General features: G+C 53.5%; 1 protein-coding gene across 1 annotated transcript in view; it reads right to left on the bottom strand.

Moving 5' to 3' along the window:
• LOC119581166 overlaps positions 1-15,000 on the bottom strand; it is a 51,574-nt gene that overhangs the window by 35,177 nt on the left and 1,397 nt on the right. Inside the window, exon 1 of the mRNA XM_037929551.1 lies at positions 11,279-15,000. This exon is cut by the window's right edge and continues 1,397 nt beyond it. Coding sequence (XP_037785479.1) covers positions 11,279-14,568 — 3,290 coding nt within the window. The 5' untranslated portion in view covers positions 14,569-15,000. The remainder of the gene's footprint in view (positions 1-11,278) is intronic.

Below are 15,000 nucleotides of genomic sequence, written 5' to 3'. Positions count from 1 at the left end.
AACCCGAAGCCCTGGGGTTTAAACTCTAGGAAAGAAGCAACCAACACGAGGCGAAATCTGGGATATATCAATGCGTTGCCAAGGAAACGAGGATGAACGAATTAAATGACAGAACTGAGTGTGAAAAGGAAATGAGTCAGGTGCCATTGTGCGACGTAGTTGGATGCCTTACCATGTGCTACAAGCAGTACATAGACACGTAGGCTACGAAATAAAGAACCATACATACCCTATCAGCAGCATGTAGACGTGGTTTCAACCAAAAAAAGAAGAAAGAAAGAAAGAAAGAAAGAAAAAAATAACAATCTGGGCGACATTGACACTACGAACCAAAAGAAACGGAGAAAGTGTGCGCTCGAGAAACGGCGGAGCGCGAGTTGAACTAGAGCGGATGCCTTCAAGACAACAGGTGGCGCACGTGGTGCACTCCAAGAAGGGAAGGGAGGCAGGGCGAGGGAGGAGGAGGGGCTGGAGGATGAGGGAGAAGGAGAAGGGAGAGGGAGGAGGGTGAGGGTGGGGAGGGAGAAGGAGAAGGGGGAGGGAGGAGGGCGAGGAAGGAGGGGGAGGGGGAGGGAGGAGGGCGAGGAAGGAGGGGGAGGGGGTGGGAGAAAGAGGAAGGAGGAGGGAGGAGGAGAGGGAGGCCACTTCATGGAGGATAATGACGGACCAACGACGGGCTCACAGGAAGAGGAGACGAAGGGGAGGAAGCACAGCGCCAACTGCAAGGATAATGGATGGAAGGAATGGCTACAATGAGAGAGAGAACGGGACGATGGACGAGGAAGATGGGGGAAAGAGAGGGAATCGGAATAACTGAGAAGCAATGAGTGAATGAGAGGGAGGGAAAGAGGGAGGGAGGGAGGGAGGGAGAGAGGGAGAAAGAGAAAGAGAGGGGGAGAGAAAAAGGGGGAGAAGAAGGAGAGAGAGGGGGAGAGGGAGAGAGAGAGAGAGAGAGAGAGGGAGGGAGGGAGAGAGAGGAGAGAGAGAGAGAGAGAGAGAGAGAGAGAGAGAGAGAGAGAGAGAGAGAGAGAGAGAGAGAGAGAGAGAGAGAGAGAGAGAGAGAGAGAGAGAGAGAGAGAAGCACGACAACCGTGAGAACAGAGGAGACGAAAAAAGATTAGGTGGAGGAGGAGGAGGAGGAGGAAAGAAGTCGGGAGGGCAGGAAAAGTTGGAAGGAAAGAAAGAAAAGAGGACGAGGACGAGGAAGAGGAAGAAGAGAGGGGAAAGGAAACGAAAAAGGAAGCCAAGAGCACAGCAAAGCAGCAGTGGGCGGGGATGGGCGTGCGTGTTCAACATTCTGGAATCGATGAAAATTTTCGCATGGTGAGCCTACATCCAAACTCGCCCAACGCAGCCACACAACCCCACACCGAGACCCAGTCCAAGAGCCGCTACGAAGAGGAGCCTCTTTCAAAACAAAGATCCAGACGCAATTTTCAAGAGCTATGGAGGACAGGGACGCAGGCGGGGGACGGGAGGGGGGAGGGGTTAGGGGCTAAGGAGGGAGAGGGAGAGGGAGAGAGCCGGGAGGGGGGTGGGGGTCAGGAGTGGCAGAGAGTCGCGTTGAGCCCCGACACAACATGCCGAGTCAACAATGTAATGGAGCCCTGTTAACTGGTAGGGAGAGAGGGTGAGTTACGCGTATACACACATATTTCTAGACAGAGACATAAACACTCATACACACATGCAAACGCGGAAACTACCACAGACCACAAATGAGAACAAGGTTTGAGAGAAAAAAAAATGAAAAAGGTGAAATGTAACGATAGGGAGGTGGGAGGAGGAGGGAGAGGAGGGAGGAGGGAGAGAAGGGGGAGAGAAGGGTTAGAAGAGAGATAGGAGGAGGAGGAGGATGAGGAGGATGAGGATGAGGATGAGGAGGGAGGAGGATGGGGAGGAAGAAGAGAGTGGAGGAGAAAGGGAGGAAGTGGAAGACCCTGGAAGAGGAAGAGGAAGGCGGAGGAGTAGGAGGAGGAGTGGGAGGAGGAGGAAGAGGAGGAAGGAGAAAAGAAACAACCCTGCACACAAAAGTCCTTGCCCATGACACAATGGGGTGGTGAGCCAATGAGGGACACGGCGATGAGCGAGGAATGGTGCTGAGTAAGCGGCCAAAGAAACCAATTATGCGACAGTTAAACTCGACCTAACATCTGTCTTCCCTCTCTTCGCACTTGGTCCCTTTGTTTATTCGCCCGTTCAACCCGTCCATTTACCCAGCATCGTGGCCCTTCTGGGTTTCTTCATCCATTCATCACACCGTGCCCTTGCTTGATCAATTCATCCACCCAATTCAATTCACTCATCACCGTCCCCTCCCTTGTTAATTCATTCATCCTTTTTTCATTCACCTCCCCGGTTTATTCATCCATTTATTCCACTCACTCATCCTCGTACTCTCCCGTCGTTCATTCTTTTACTTCCATTCACTCATCACCATAACCTATTTCGCATTGCGTATTCCTGTTCAATCCCCCCCTCCCCCCTTACTGGTACCTTCTTCCCCTGGCACAACTTCAGGCAGAATACTCCGGATTTCGTAAGCATACAACGTCCACATGTCTGGCGGCAGAAAAACACAAAACGAATCATTATCATTAACTATCTGTTTACTTCAGACGGACCGCCGAGGGCCACACCGTGAAGGAAGGAAGGTCTGAAGGGCTATATACTGTGAAGAACCAACCGCCAATCTGTCCTAGTAGAGCCCTAACAGTGGTGCAGCCACGATGATAATACACTTCCTGGCTATGGGCGATGACGCAGCGACACATAACGTTCCGCTCTGACAAAAAATGGGTCGCGGAGCCGATGGATATCATGCCGGATGCAGATCAATAACGAGGGACGACGACGACGAAGACGATCAAGTACGAAGGCTCACGACGAGGCGAGTCTGCCTTCGGGCGCTACCTGTTGCTGCCAGTGTGTGTGTGTGTGAGAGAGAGAGAGAGAGAGAGAGAGAGAGAGAGAGAGAGAGAGAGGGAGGAGAGAGAGAGGGAAAGAGGGGGAAAGGGAGAGAGAGAGAGGAGAGAGAAGGGAAAAAGGGGGAAGGAGAGAGGAGAGAAAAGAGAGAGAGAGGAGAAGGAGAGGGGGGGGGGTGGGGGGAGAGGGGGAGGGGGGGGGGAGAGAGAGAAGAGAGGAGAGAGAGAGAGAGAGGAGAGAGAGGAGAGAGAAGAGAGAGAAGAAGAGAGAGAGAGAAGAGGAGGGGAAAGAAAGAAAGAAAAAAGAGGGGAAAGAGAGGAAAGAGAAAGGAGAGAGAAAAGGAGAGAGAGAGAGAGAGAGAGAAGAAAAAGGAGAGAGAGAGAGGAGAGAGAGAGAGGAGAAAAAAGAGGGGGGCAGAGAGAAAAGAGAAGAGAAGAAAAGAGAGGAGGAAGAAGAGAGAAAAAGAGGGAGGGAGGGAGAGAGAGAAAGGGGGGGGGGGGGGGGGAAAAAGGGGGGGGGGAAGGAGGAGGGGAGGGAGGGAGGGGAGGGAGGGGGGAAAAAGGGAGAGAGAGAAGAGAGAGGAGAGGAGGGGGGGAGGGAGGGGGGAGGAGGAGAGAGAGAGAAGAGAGAGGAGAGAAAAGGGGAGAGGAGAGAGAAGAGAAGAAAGAGAGAGAGAGAGAGAGAGGGGGGGGGGCATATTTTTTTGCTCCCCCTAACACGAAAGCCTCTTTAGGGCCTTTTTCGACACCTCTTCCCACCGGGGCCTCTGGGGGTATTTTAGGGAAGGAGAAAACATAATGAAAGTCATCTCTTGCAACAAAAACAAAATGACACTACCGAGCACAAAATAAATATACAAAACACAACAGCAAAAATGCGCCAAACTACCCACAAGAAAAAGGTATGCCCAGCTTGAGGGGAAAGGCAGGGGGCGAGGTCCAACAGGTGAGGCTGGCAGGGTGATCGAGGAAAGGCAGGGGGCGAGGTCCAACAGGTGAGGCTGGCAGGGTGAGCGAGGCCTGGAAGTGCCTGGGTCGCTGGCGGTAGCAGCAACACGAACAACAACAACAACACGCTTTTATTGATCCTGCCAACCCCTTTGTGACGTCCCGGCAACACCTCGGGTCACACTTCCGTCTGTGCACGTCACAGAGCCAGTCGTCACACTCACCTTCCTCTGAAAACCACGCGTCACGTCATCACCACCACCGCAGTGATAAAAGTTCCTGTCACGAGCTGTAACAGCCACCACCTCCTTCGCCCGTTACGTCTCGTGTCGGCCGCACGCTCCCCCTCAGCGGGTTCCCCATCGTTGGACGAGCACAGCCCGGTGCAAATAACTGCCATGTAACAAAGCTAGCGCATGACGTCACGGGAGGAGACGGGCGCGGCGTGGGTGAGGCCATCCCGACAAAAAGGTTAAATTACTCATGTATAAAGTTGCAGTATCGGCACCACCGCCGACGACACCATCTTCCTCGCAGCATCGCTAGTACGCCCAGATGTGGCGAGAAGCCTCCGGCTAAGGCTAGGAAGAGACAGGGGCCGTGACTTGCCGTGACTCAAGGGAAAGGCCCCGCGAGAGGCTGAAGATGGCGGCTACGCGAGAGGGAAGCTGGTGGCGAAGCGCACTGGGGCAATGGGTGACAACTGTGCTGGTGTTGAGATGTGCTTGCGAGGGAGCTGCGGCTGGTGGCCATGCAACCCGCGTGGACTGAACATGACCACATCACTCCACTCCACCACTCGACAGACACTTCTCGTTCACGAAGTAACACGAAGGAAGCAATTAATAGCACCCACGCCACAACTTCAACACGAATTCTTTCTGTCGCAAACTGCACTCATCGCAGGCGAAGGTTGATCGCATTCTTTTCCCCTCACATTATCACAAAAGTAAAACACTCATCCAAGTATACACAGGGGATTACCACTTGCACTATTTAAGATGAACCACACAGAAGACGGTATTCCATTCTGATTATGGCAAAGTACACAGACATAGACGCACCAGCAAACAGACGACCATGCACACAGACAACACTAAACACAAGCACACACTGGTTCACACCCATGGTAAGTTTGCGCTTTGACGTAACCTACGAACTTTTGAGCCGAATAAGTTTTCTTCCGACAGTTTTCTTCTCTGCATTTCTTTGTTTTTTGGCCGGGCTCCAAGCCGCGGCCACGCACATGTGAGCGGGTCAGCTTGAAGTGTAGTCACACGCCGGTCCAGCTGGGTTGCCCTGCGGCCACTCTCTCACTCCGAGGTGTCACAAGAACACAAAAAGAGGAGAGAAGAGCGGAAAAGGGCAGCTTTGAGACATCCGGCCGGAACCAAGGAAACAATAAAACATCCTACAAGGGCGCAGTACAATGGCGACTCCAAAATCGGAAGTGAGTTGCAAAATAACGTCGTCCTTCGAGGAGCGCTGTCGTTTTGCCACGGAAGGGTTTCCCATACTTGAAAGCAACCCTTGCTGAGGCCACGGGACTCTCGTTGTCACGCAGAGCCGCAATCCAACCAACAAACCACAAATATACAAATTCTATCATCTTGCATGCAACACAATATGACAGTTCTTGCAGGCGATATATTATACCTAGCAAAAAAAAATATTTTTTTTTCGCAAGACCCAAAACCTTACGAAACGAAATGGTTAGTAAAAAATAATAGTAATAATAAACACTTCACAATCAGTAGAATAGAGTATGACACTCTCGCAGGCTGCAATACAAATGCCAGGTCTCTGCAAGCACCGTGCCACACGATAAGATCTACAAGAAGATGAAGGATGAGGATGAGGGGAAAAGGGAAAGGGGGAAGAGAGTAGGAAGAGAGAGAGATGAGGAGAAAGAGGAGGAGGAGAAGGAGAAAAAGGAGGAGGAGGAGGAGGGGGAGAAAGAAGAGGAGGAGGAGGAGGGCGAAGAGAAGGAGGTGGAGTAGGAAGAGCAAGTTAGGGAAGTGGGAGTGGCAGCGGAAGGAGAAGGTGAAGAGGAGGGACGGCTGAGATGGATGAGTAGGGGCGGAGTAAGGAAAAGGGAACGGGGGTGGGGAGGTGGCAAGGGGGCGTGACGCGAACATGATAGACACGGACGTGTGAGCTACCAGCTGGCAATCTCTAAAATGGAAACAAGGTCACCTCCCCCTCACCCCCACCCGCCTCCGTCTCCCCCTCTTTGGCAGCCTCTTCATACCTCCGTCGCCGCACCATAACCGTCATGAGGCGTTTTTTCCCAGAGTTGCGAGATAGGAACGACATTAGAGGGTGAGAGATTGCGCGACTGAAATGGAAAAGAGGGACAGGGAATCGGAAGAAAGAGGGGGTGGAATAAAGAACACGGCAGGACGGGATAAACAGACACAAGAAATTCTCATATCGACACGTAAAGAAGGCATGGAAGAGAATGGATATCTACACAAAAGGTGTATCTGGCCGGTTCGACTACATCTTCATCAGAAATACACTTATTGCAGGGCAGAGGGGGGATGGATAGACGGATAGATGGATAGATGGGAGAAGAGAGAGAGGAGAGAGGGAGAGGAGAGGGAGGAGAGAGAGAGAGAGAGAGAGAGAGAGAGAGAGAGAGGGGTATAGCGGTTTTAATTAACAATCGTATGGTGATACAGACAAAAGAAAAAAAAAAAAAAATAAAGTACAGGCAAGGGGCCGAGGGAGCAAAATAGAGTTTAACCGAACAAACAAAAGCAACAAAGGCGTAACAGAGAGATAAACAAGATAAAACACGGAACTTTGCAGGTCACGGTTATCTCGTCAACAACATCCCGTCCCTCCTAGATATTCCTCAGATTTCCCCTGTCAACAGGTAAACATGCCTCCTTGCAATCTCAAAACTAATAGAATTGAACATGCCTGAAACATGAAAGCGTGAGGTTTAACAAGCCCCAATTACCAGCTCGCAAACACGACCGCCGTCACCCTGCGTATGCCTCAGCAGCAAAAAACACTCTCTCTCACACACAAACACACAGGAATTTTTAAAATAACCTAACCCTTAAAATAAACGGATATATAAACAAACGAATGAATAAATAAATCAAGCACCGTCAGACACGTAGCAGAAGCAATTAGCGATCGGCGAGACGGGCGGGTGGGCAGTAAGGAGCGATTTGGTGCCACCGAACCGGCCGCGGGGATGGCACTGGTTCCACCAGCGAAGAGGCCGGACCCTAAGACAACTTAAGTGAGCAGGTGCAGTTGGCAGCGATTACGGACCAAGTACGTGTTTTTTGGGCGGCGTGAGCCGTTGAAGGCTGAGGCGAAGCCACATGCACGAGCAGGGGAGGCGCGGTGTGACGTGGCCCGTCTGGCTTGAGGGACGAAAACGAAGAGGAGGAGATGGCAACGCTAAGAGGAAGATGAAAGGGGAGGAGAGGGAAGCCGAAAGGGAGGAGTGGCAAAGTGGAACAGAGAAAGAAGGATCGAGAGAAAATATAAACTCGGGGGGCATCTAAATGAAAAGGAATACGCAGAGGGCAAAATTAAAACACGAAAGAAGAGAGGGGAGGGAGAAGAGGAAAAGCCTTCAGGGGGATGAGGAGAGCAAGGGAGAGGCGGAGGGGAGGGCGAGGGAGAGCTCTCTCGTCTCCGCCAGACCCGGCCGCTCATGAAATTGTGTGGCGTTAACCGAGAGTTTCGGGAGTATCGATTCCTCAGGTGGGTGGAGGCCCTCCCTCTCTCCCTCCGTCTCCTTCCATCCTTCTCTCCCTCCCTCCCTCCTTGCCCTTCCTTCCACTCTCTACCAACCCATCCTCGCCCTATATCGCTTCTGCTCTCTCTCTCTCTCTCTCTCTCTCTCTCTCTCTCTCTCTCTCTCTCTCTCTCTCTCTCTCTCTCTCTCTCTCTCTCTCTCTCTCTCTCTAACCTTCCCTCTCCTAACTGCACTCCAGGTTCCCACATACACTGTCTTCATATACTTCCCATGCCCCACCTCCTGCCATGCGATTCCCCCAGTATGTGCTCCTCCAAACTCTGGGAGACAGAGACTAGGAAATCAATAAAAAATATACAAATAACCAAAACCACACCATCGAATAAGACCAAAAGAAAAAAAAGGTCCTCTGGTCACGTGATCTGAGCCAAATGAACGTTCAGTGCAGATAATGGCCGGTGGATTTGGATGTTAAAGTGTGCCGGCCCATCAAGCATGAAGCCTCACACTAGGGATGTAAATAGCACTCAAGAGTTCGTGTCGCCAACGCTTCCAATCACACTGGAGTGACGGACGGCCCGCCCCTGTCCGGCCGAACAATAGACGGGCGGCGGCGAACACTCCGAATCGTGAGTGCAGTGCGACGTGTAGCAACGGTGACATTACTACATGATATTTCATGGCGCTGATCCTCGAGATGAACCCTTAAGAAAAATAAACTGTTGAACATCAGGGCTTAGGAAAAATCAACACACAAAACCCTGAAAGGAGTGTGGTAACACTGCTACAACTCCGAAGGAAAAAAATATATAAACAATACACATTAAAAAAAAAAACACACAAGTAAACAAAATAAACCCAAACGAGATACCGATCCGACAAGAGCCTTTACTAAAACCTGAGTAGACGAGATAGGGCACAAGAATATTCAATTAGCTTTAAAGTAAGATAACCTTCACTCTTATTCTGCCTGTGACTCCCTTCTCTGCTTTTCTCATTTCGCAACCTTGTGCCATTTCTCGAGCAAGGGACCCCCGTTAACTACGAGCTTCACTGTAATACATCGGAATTTCTTTTGTTATTCTCATTAAGAAGGCAATGAGGCGAATAGTGTAAGAAGAGAGGTTAAAGGTGAAGAAAACAATGGAGATGATGAGGATGATGATGATGGTGATGATAATGACGCCGCTAACCAGCGCGGTGATAGTGAAGACCAGCAAGTGTGGTGACTACTGGTGGTGACGTATGAGTTCATGCTCGAGGAAGACCGTCCGGCGAGCGTGGTGGTCTGAAGGTCTTGGGTCTAGACCGGTTGGGCTACGTGTTACCCAGAAATTTCTTGTCCTCCTCCCACACGACCGGGTCTGCGTCTCCACCACTGCCATCGCCACACATTTGTATCATATACATACCCAATACATAAATATATAAACAATCTATCTCCATCTCCTATCTCTCTCCCTCTCTCTCTCTCCTTCCCCCCTTCCTCCCTCTCTCTCTCTCCTTCCCCCCTTCCTCCCTCTCTCTCTCTCCTTCCCCCCTTCCTCCCTTCCTCTCTCCTCCTCCTTCCCCCCTCTCCTCCCTCTCTCTCTCTCCTTCCCCCCTCCCTCCCTCTCTCTCTCCATCCCCCCTCCCTCCCTCTCTCTCTCCATCCCCCCCCCTCCCTCTCTTTCTCCATCCCCCCTCCCTCCCTCCCTCTCTCCATCCCCCCTCCCTCCCTCTCTCTCTCCATCCCACCTCCCTCCCTCCCTTTCTCTCTCTCTCTCTCTTCCCCCTCTCCCTCCCTCCCTCCATCACCCCACCCTCCCTCCCACCCTCCCTCTCCCCCTCCCTTCTCTCTCTCTCTCTCTCTCTCTCTCTCTCTCTCTCTCTCTCTCTCTCTCTCTCTCTCTCTCTCTCTCTCTCTCTCTCTCCTCCATGATACTTTCTCACCAGTAACATTGCAACACAGCCTTCATAGCAACATCACCACCCTCACCATTAACGTCATCACTTCCCCTATCGCCCCCCCCCCTAACGGCTCCTCGCCCTCAGCGCCGATACAACCCCAACGCACATGCCCCACAACCCCTTCCACGATAACAAGACCTTCGGCAATAACAAAAACACCTGGATGGTCCACGTGACAACAACAATGGCAGCCCACAGACCGGTTTCATGACTCCAAGGAAGGCGGGGAGGGAGGAGAGGAAGGAGGAGGGAAGAAAGGTAGGGTGGGGGATAGAGAAGATAGAAAGGGAGACAGGTAACGACGGAGGGGAAGAACCGAGAGGAACGAGAGGGAGAGAGAGAGGGGAGATTTTATTCATTATAACAGACAGTTGTACATATTTAAAAAAGGCATCGTAACTATGCCTAATTGTTTTATACAGTGGTATCGTTTCAGGTACATTATCATATACATGGGAATAATTTACAAAATATTGACAACAAAACACATATCATGTATTTCAGAGAGAGAGAGAGAGAGAGAGAGAGAGAGAGAGAGAGAGAGAGAGAGAGAGAGAGAGAGAGAGAGAGAGAGAGAGAGAGAGAGAGAGAGGGAGAGAGAGAGAGAGAGGGAGAGAGAGAGAGAGGGAGAGAGAGAGAGAGAGAAGAAAGGATGAAAAGAAGAAACAGGAGCCGAGGGCAAGAAAAGAAGGGATGGTAAGGAGACGCCAAGGACAAGCCGCCATCTTTCACGAAAAGGGGAAAGGTGCCAAGTCCATGATAACAAGCAAAGCGGAGACAATTTAAAGAGAAGACGAGGAAAAGGGCGCCTCCTGGACAACAATACGCGATTACCGTGTAGCAGGAGCCAGCAAATGACGAAACAAATAATAATAACTGCAAGGAGATCAAAACTACAATAGCAAAGACAGTGACAACAAAACAAAACCACGGAGAGAAAAAAAAATAGACATGAGAGATGGTAGTAGTGAAAACAGCGAAGAAAAATTGCGACGCACGAAGAGCGGGCCAGAAAGGAGGAGAACGCGATACCAGAACGCGTGAAGCCCCGTCCCGTACCAAGAGAACCTAAAGCGAACGGCTTGAAAAAGCAGCTCATCGCAGAAGCAAGGAAGGCGGGGGGGAGGGGGTTGCAGAACCATGGGAGGGACGGCCGGCCATGAGGAGCGTGAGTGAAGGAACACAAGGAAGGGTCCAGAAGGACTGTGTATGAGGAAGCGTGAGAGGCGAACGGTAAGGCCATGAGTGAGACAGCGTGAGGGAGGAGCGGGTGGCGGTGGTCTGGGGTGAGGGCGGTAATAATTCAGCGAGAGGCACCGCCGCCACACTACCTCCTCCTGCCGCTCCTCCTCCTCATCTTTCATCTTCCTTCTCTTTCTCCTTCTCCTTCTCCTCCTCTTCTTCGCGGTAACCACTGCTGCGCCCTGCACCACGACGTCCTTCATTCCTTTCCTCCCCCTAACCAACCTACCTACTTACACACCTCTCTCCCCTCTCCCTCCCTCTAAACAAACACGCAATGGCATGTAGATAATTTTAGAAATTTTCACAAAACATAGCACCAGCGTTATTGTTGCGTGACCTTGAAACTTTCACAATGACGGATTACATTCCCTCTGACGCCGGCCTTGCGCAAAGCCATACACACAACGTACGGATTACTAGTTGCAATAAGGAACAAGAATAAAAGACCGAACATATCCCGCGTGTTGCAGAAACCGGTACTCACCTTCGGATCTTATATGGCGGCGGATCGATGCCGTATAAAACCCTCTCGACACTCGTCGTGCGACTATTTTTCAAAATCTGTTGACATTCATCTTCGGTGGTGTCGCTATCTCCATCATCTGTGTCACCCTCCTCCTCCTCCTCCTCCTCCTCATTATCCTCATCGGAAAGAATCTCCGCCTTGCTCGCACTGCACTCTAACGGACTCTTCTCGCCTTCGTCCTCCTCCTCCTCCACCTCTTTCACCCGAGTCGATCTTCTCGTCACGCTCGACGCTCTCACCGAGCCTTCCTTCGAGTCGTCCTCCTCCAGGGCCTTGTACGGCGGGGAAGCCCTCGGCCCGGGCAGTTCGCTGGCGGCAGACTCATAGGACTCAGTGCTGATCTGGGTACTGTAGTAGACCTCGCTGGAGGGGCGACTAACGCTACTGCTGCTGCCCTCCTGCTCCTCCTTCAGATCCTGTACCACACTTATGCTGGACCTGCTGAGGCCCCTCACGGCGTCGATCTCGCTCTTCGCCTCGGCCCCAAACGACGCGAAGCCACCCTTGCGGTCCCTGACGGACTGCTTCCTGATGTCGTCCACGTTGTCGATGCTGATGGACTTGAGCTGGTGCTTGAGCAACGGCCCCTTGAGGTGCTGGTACTGTTTGTGCGCCTTCTTCTGCTTCTTGGAGCCGCTTTTGGGGCTGGGCGTGTTCTCGCTGAGCAGGGAGTAGAAGTCCTGCTTGAGCGAGAGGATTTCATCGCGCAGGTTGGTGATGTCGTCGCAGGAGGACACGAAGCAGCGCTCCTCCGACTCCTCCTTGGCGTGGGAGTGCGAGCCCTTTCGGGTGAGGATCTCCGCCCTGATAGCGCTGATCTCGTTCCTCAGGCTGGTGATGTCTAGCTTCGGCAGGCTGGGCTCGCTCTTGGGCACCATCAGGTCCGCTAGGTCGTCGTCGTCGTCCTCATCATCATTTGTCAGAATCATTGATTTGGTTTCTCGCGGTGCAAGTGCGTGATGTCGTAATGGAGGCAGTGGCAATGGCGGTGCGTGAGTGTGTGCGTGGGGAAGAGGGAGAGGGGGGGGAAGGGGGTGCGGGAGGGGAGGACCTGCTCCCGCTCCTTCCCTTACCCTTTCCTCCACATGCGGTGCAGCTGCCTGCTCTCCCGCGCCTGATGTTCTTATTGTTGCAGTTGACGTTGTTACTGTCTCGGTATCATCACATACCTTTCCTTCCGTCACACACGGCTCAGACGAGGCCTGGCCAGGGCTCCACGTGCGCGTGGGCGAGGCGCACGCAGTGTCGGATAGGACGAGGAGTGTGCTCCCTGGACCACTATCGGGTGACCTCCTGTGGGGAATATCATCTTGCTCTGGCGGTGTTGCCGTATGTTGATCACCCGCACTCCTATTACACTCTGCTTCTTCACCTCTTCGAGAGACTTCGCTCACTTCTACATCAAAACATCTCGGGGGAATTACAGGATCGTCACAAAAACTTCCCTCAACATTTCTCTTTTCAAATTTCTTATCGACATCATAAGGACTACGACCTTCAAGGCCACTTTCAGTTACTTTTGATTCATCATTTCCTGACGTTTCTGTTAGGACACCTGGACACAACACTGAGGTCTGTACCTCCTTAGGTCGAGACGCTGCAGCCTCAGCAGACAGAGGAAAGGGTTCGCTACAAACTGCTTCCTGGGTCGAGTCCCTTGCTAAGTCCACTATCGCTCGGATCACTTCCTGCCTCTCGGACTGCACCCGGGGGTCAGCGGGATTAAGAGGGAGTTCAGGGGGCGGGAGAATATCCTCAGGAGTCCTGACAGGAGGCGTCAAGTCCTTCGGGAAGGTGGCGTCTGGGGACCACTGGCGCCGATGAATCTCCAGCACGAGGTTGCCCCTAACACTTACCCCCTCGTCGGCCTTAGAGATATCTTCTATTTCGGTGTCTGTGTCAGAAGGCGAGTGGTGGTCCACCAGCGCCAGGGAGGCCTCGATGTCCTCCTCCAGCCGCTGGTCGTAATCGCGGGGCAGGGGGGCGGCGGCCGCGAGAGGCGCCGCTTCGATCACTGAGGGCACGTCATGGTCGGGCAGCGGACTGCCACGGGCAGAGTTCACCGATGAACTCAGGTTCGACTCTAAACCGGCTGCCGACAGGTAGGCGTCGAGAGAGCCGAGGGAGCCAAGGGAGCCACTACTAGTTACAGAGGACACACTATCGCGCCGGTCTTCGATGAGGGCGAGGGACGTTTCCTTGGCGTCTCTGATGGCACGCATCATCTCTTCCTGCACAGAGCTGAAGCCTCGCATGGCCGCCAGAACCTGGACACCTGTATCCTGTCCCGCTGAGTCCATGCTGGTCCCTTCCCTTGCCTTGCTGATCCAGGAAGTTGCACACGGAACTGCTGACTGCACATTCTCACTTTGCAACCTGTCATCTTCCTGTCCAGCAGTTTCACTGTGGCCCGACGGAGAATGTGCAAGTTCAGTGACAACCGGAGGGCGTTCAGTGGCACCCGTAGACTGTGTAAGACTCGCGGTGGCAACAGTCGAGCGACTATCACTGTGGGTGGCACCAGGAGGCGGACTAGCACGTGGGACGACACTTGGAGAGCAAGAGGGGAAAGGAGGAGGAGGCGCTGGCGATTGAGGGTCGCGTGTAGGATGGATCATGGAGGAGCGAGGCACACGACGTGGCTCTCGGGAGCCTGCAGTGTCAAGTGTATCGTCACTGTGGGTGGCAGGGAGGAGGCAGGCTTGATGGCTGAGGTGTGGCTGGTCGGGCAGGTGTGGCGGGGGTGGCGGCGGCGGCGGTGGTGTGCCGCAGGGTGGAGCGTGTGGCCCGGACGAGGGTCGGGTGGCAGACACACTGAGCCCCTCACCAGAATCTGACTCATTGGTGTCACGCTCGCTGCTCCAACTCACCCTCTCCGCCCACAAGTTCTCTGCACCTCCCAAACTTTTCCAAATTGCGCCTATTGCCCTCACCAGCATCACCATCCCCAAGCTCACCGTCCACCTCCACACGGTCGCCACGGCATCGACCAACCACTCCGGCAGCCACCTCCCGCTCCTCGGCGCCGCGGGACTGTCTTCCACGAGAGCTCTTCTCTTGCGGTCCTTGTGAGTGCGTCTGCGGCGCAGCTCTTGCCGTTCGCGCCTTGTCTGTGCACTATCGAAGGGCTCGCGGAGCGGTTCGCGCGCGTTGTGGGGGCGGCCGCGGTTCGGCTCCAGCACGATCCCGGGACTCCACCAGGGGAGCACCTCTGACGCCTCCTGCCCCCCCATGGCACAGCCCGACATCGCGCAGCAAAACGGAGCTGCAACTCAAAGCGCCGCCCACTTGCACAACCTTGCTCACTACACAAGTCCCACTCCAGTTTCACTCCCGCGTCCAAACGCGGCTCTCACTGGCGGCGCAACAGGGGAAAGTCCCGCTGGGCACCGGGGGCCGCGGGGGCGCGAGTAAGCAGACTATGATCACCAACAACACACATGATAGCCGTGCAAGAGAGAGAGCGCCTAGCACACGGGCGCGCCCCTCTCACCACCGGCCGGGACTGCCGGGGCGGGCTGATGGTGCTGGCGAGGCGCTCCTTGTGCTGCTGTTGCTGCTGCTGGGGCTGTGACTGAGACACCAAGAGGGGGGATGGGCACACAGCCGGCGCTGGCACCCCTAGGTCTCCCCGGGCACCCGGCCAGACTCCCTTCCCTCAGCCCTCCTTACCCCGTCAC

Source organism: Penaeus monodon, chromosome 14, assembly GCF_015228065.2.
Source record: "Penaeus monodon isolate SGIC_2016 chromosome 14, NSTDA_Pmon_1, whole genome shotgun sequence".
Lineage (NCBI taxonomy): Eukaryota > Metazoa > Arthropoda > Malacostraca > Decapoda > Penaeidae > Penaeus > Penaeus monodon.
This window is presented reverse-complemented; position numbering and strand designations above follow the sequence as displayed.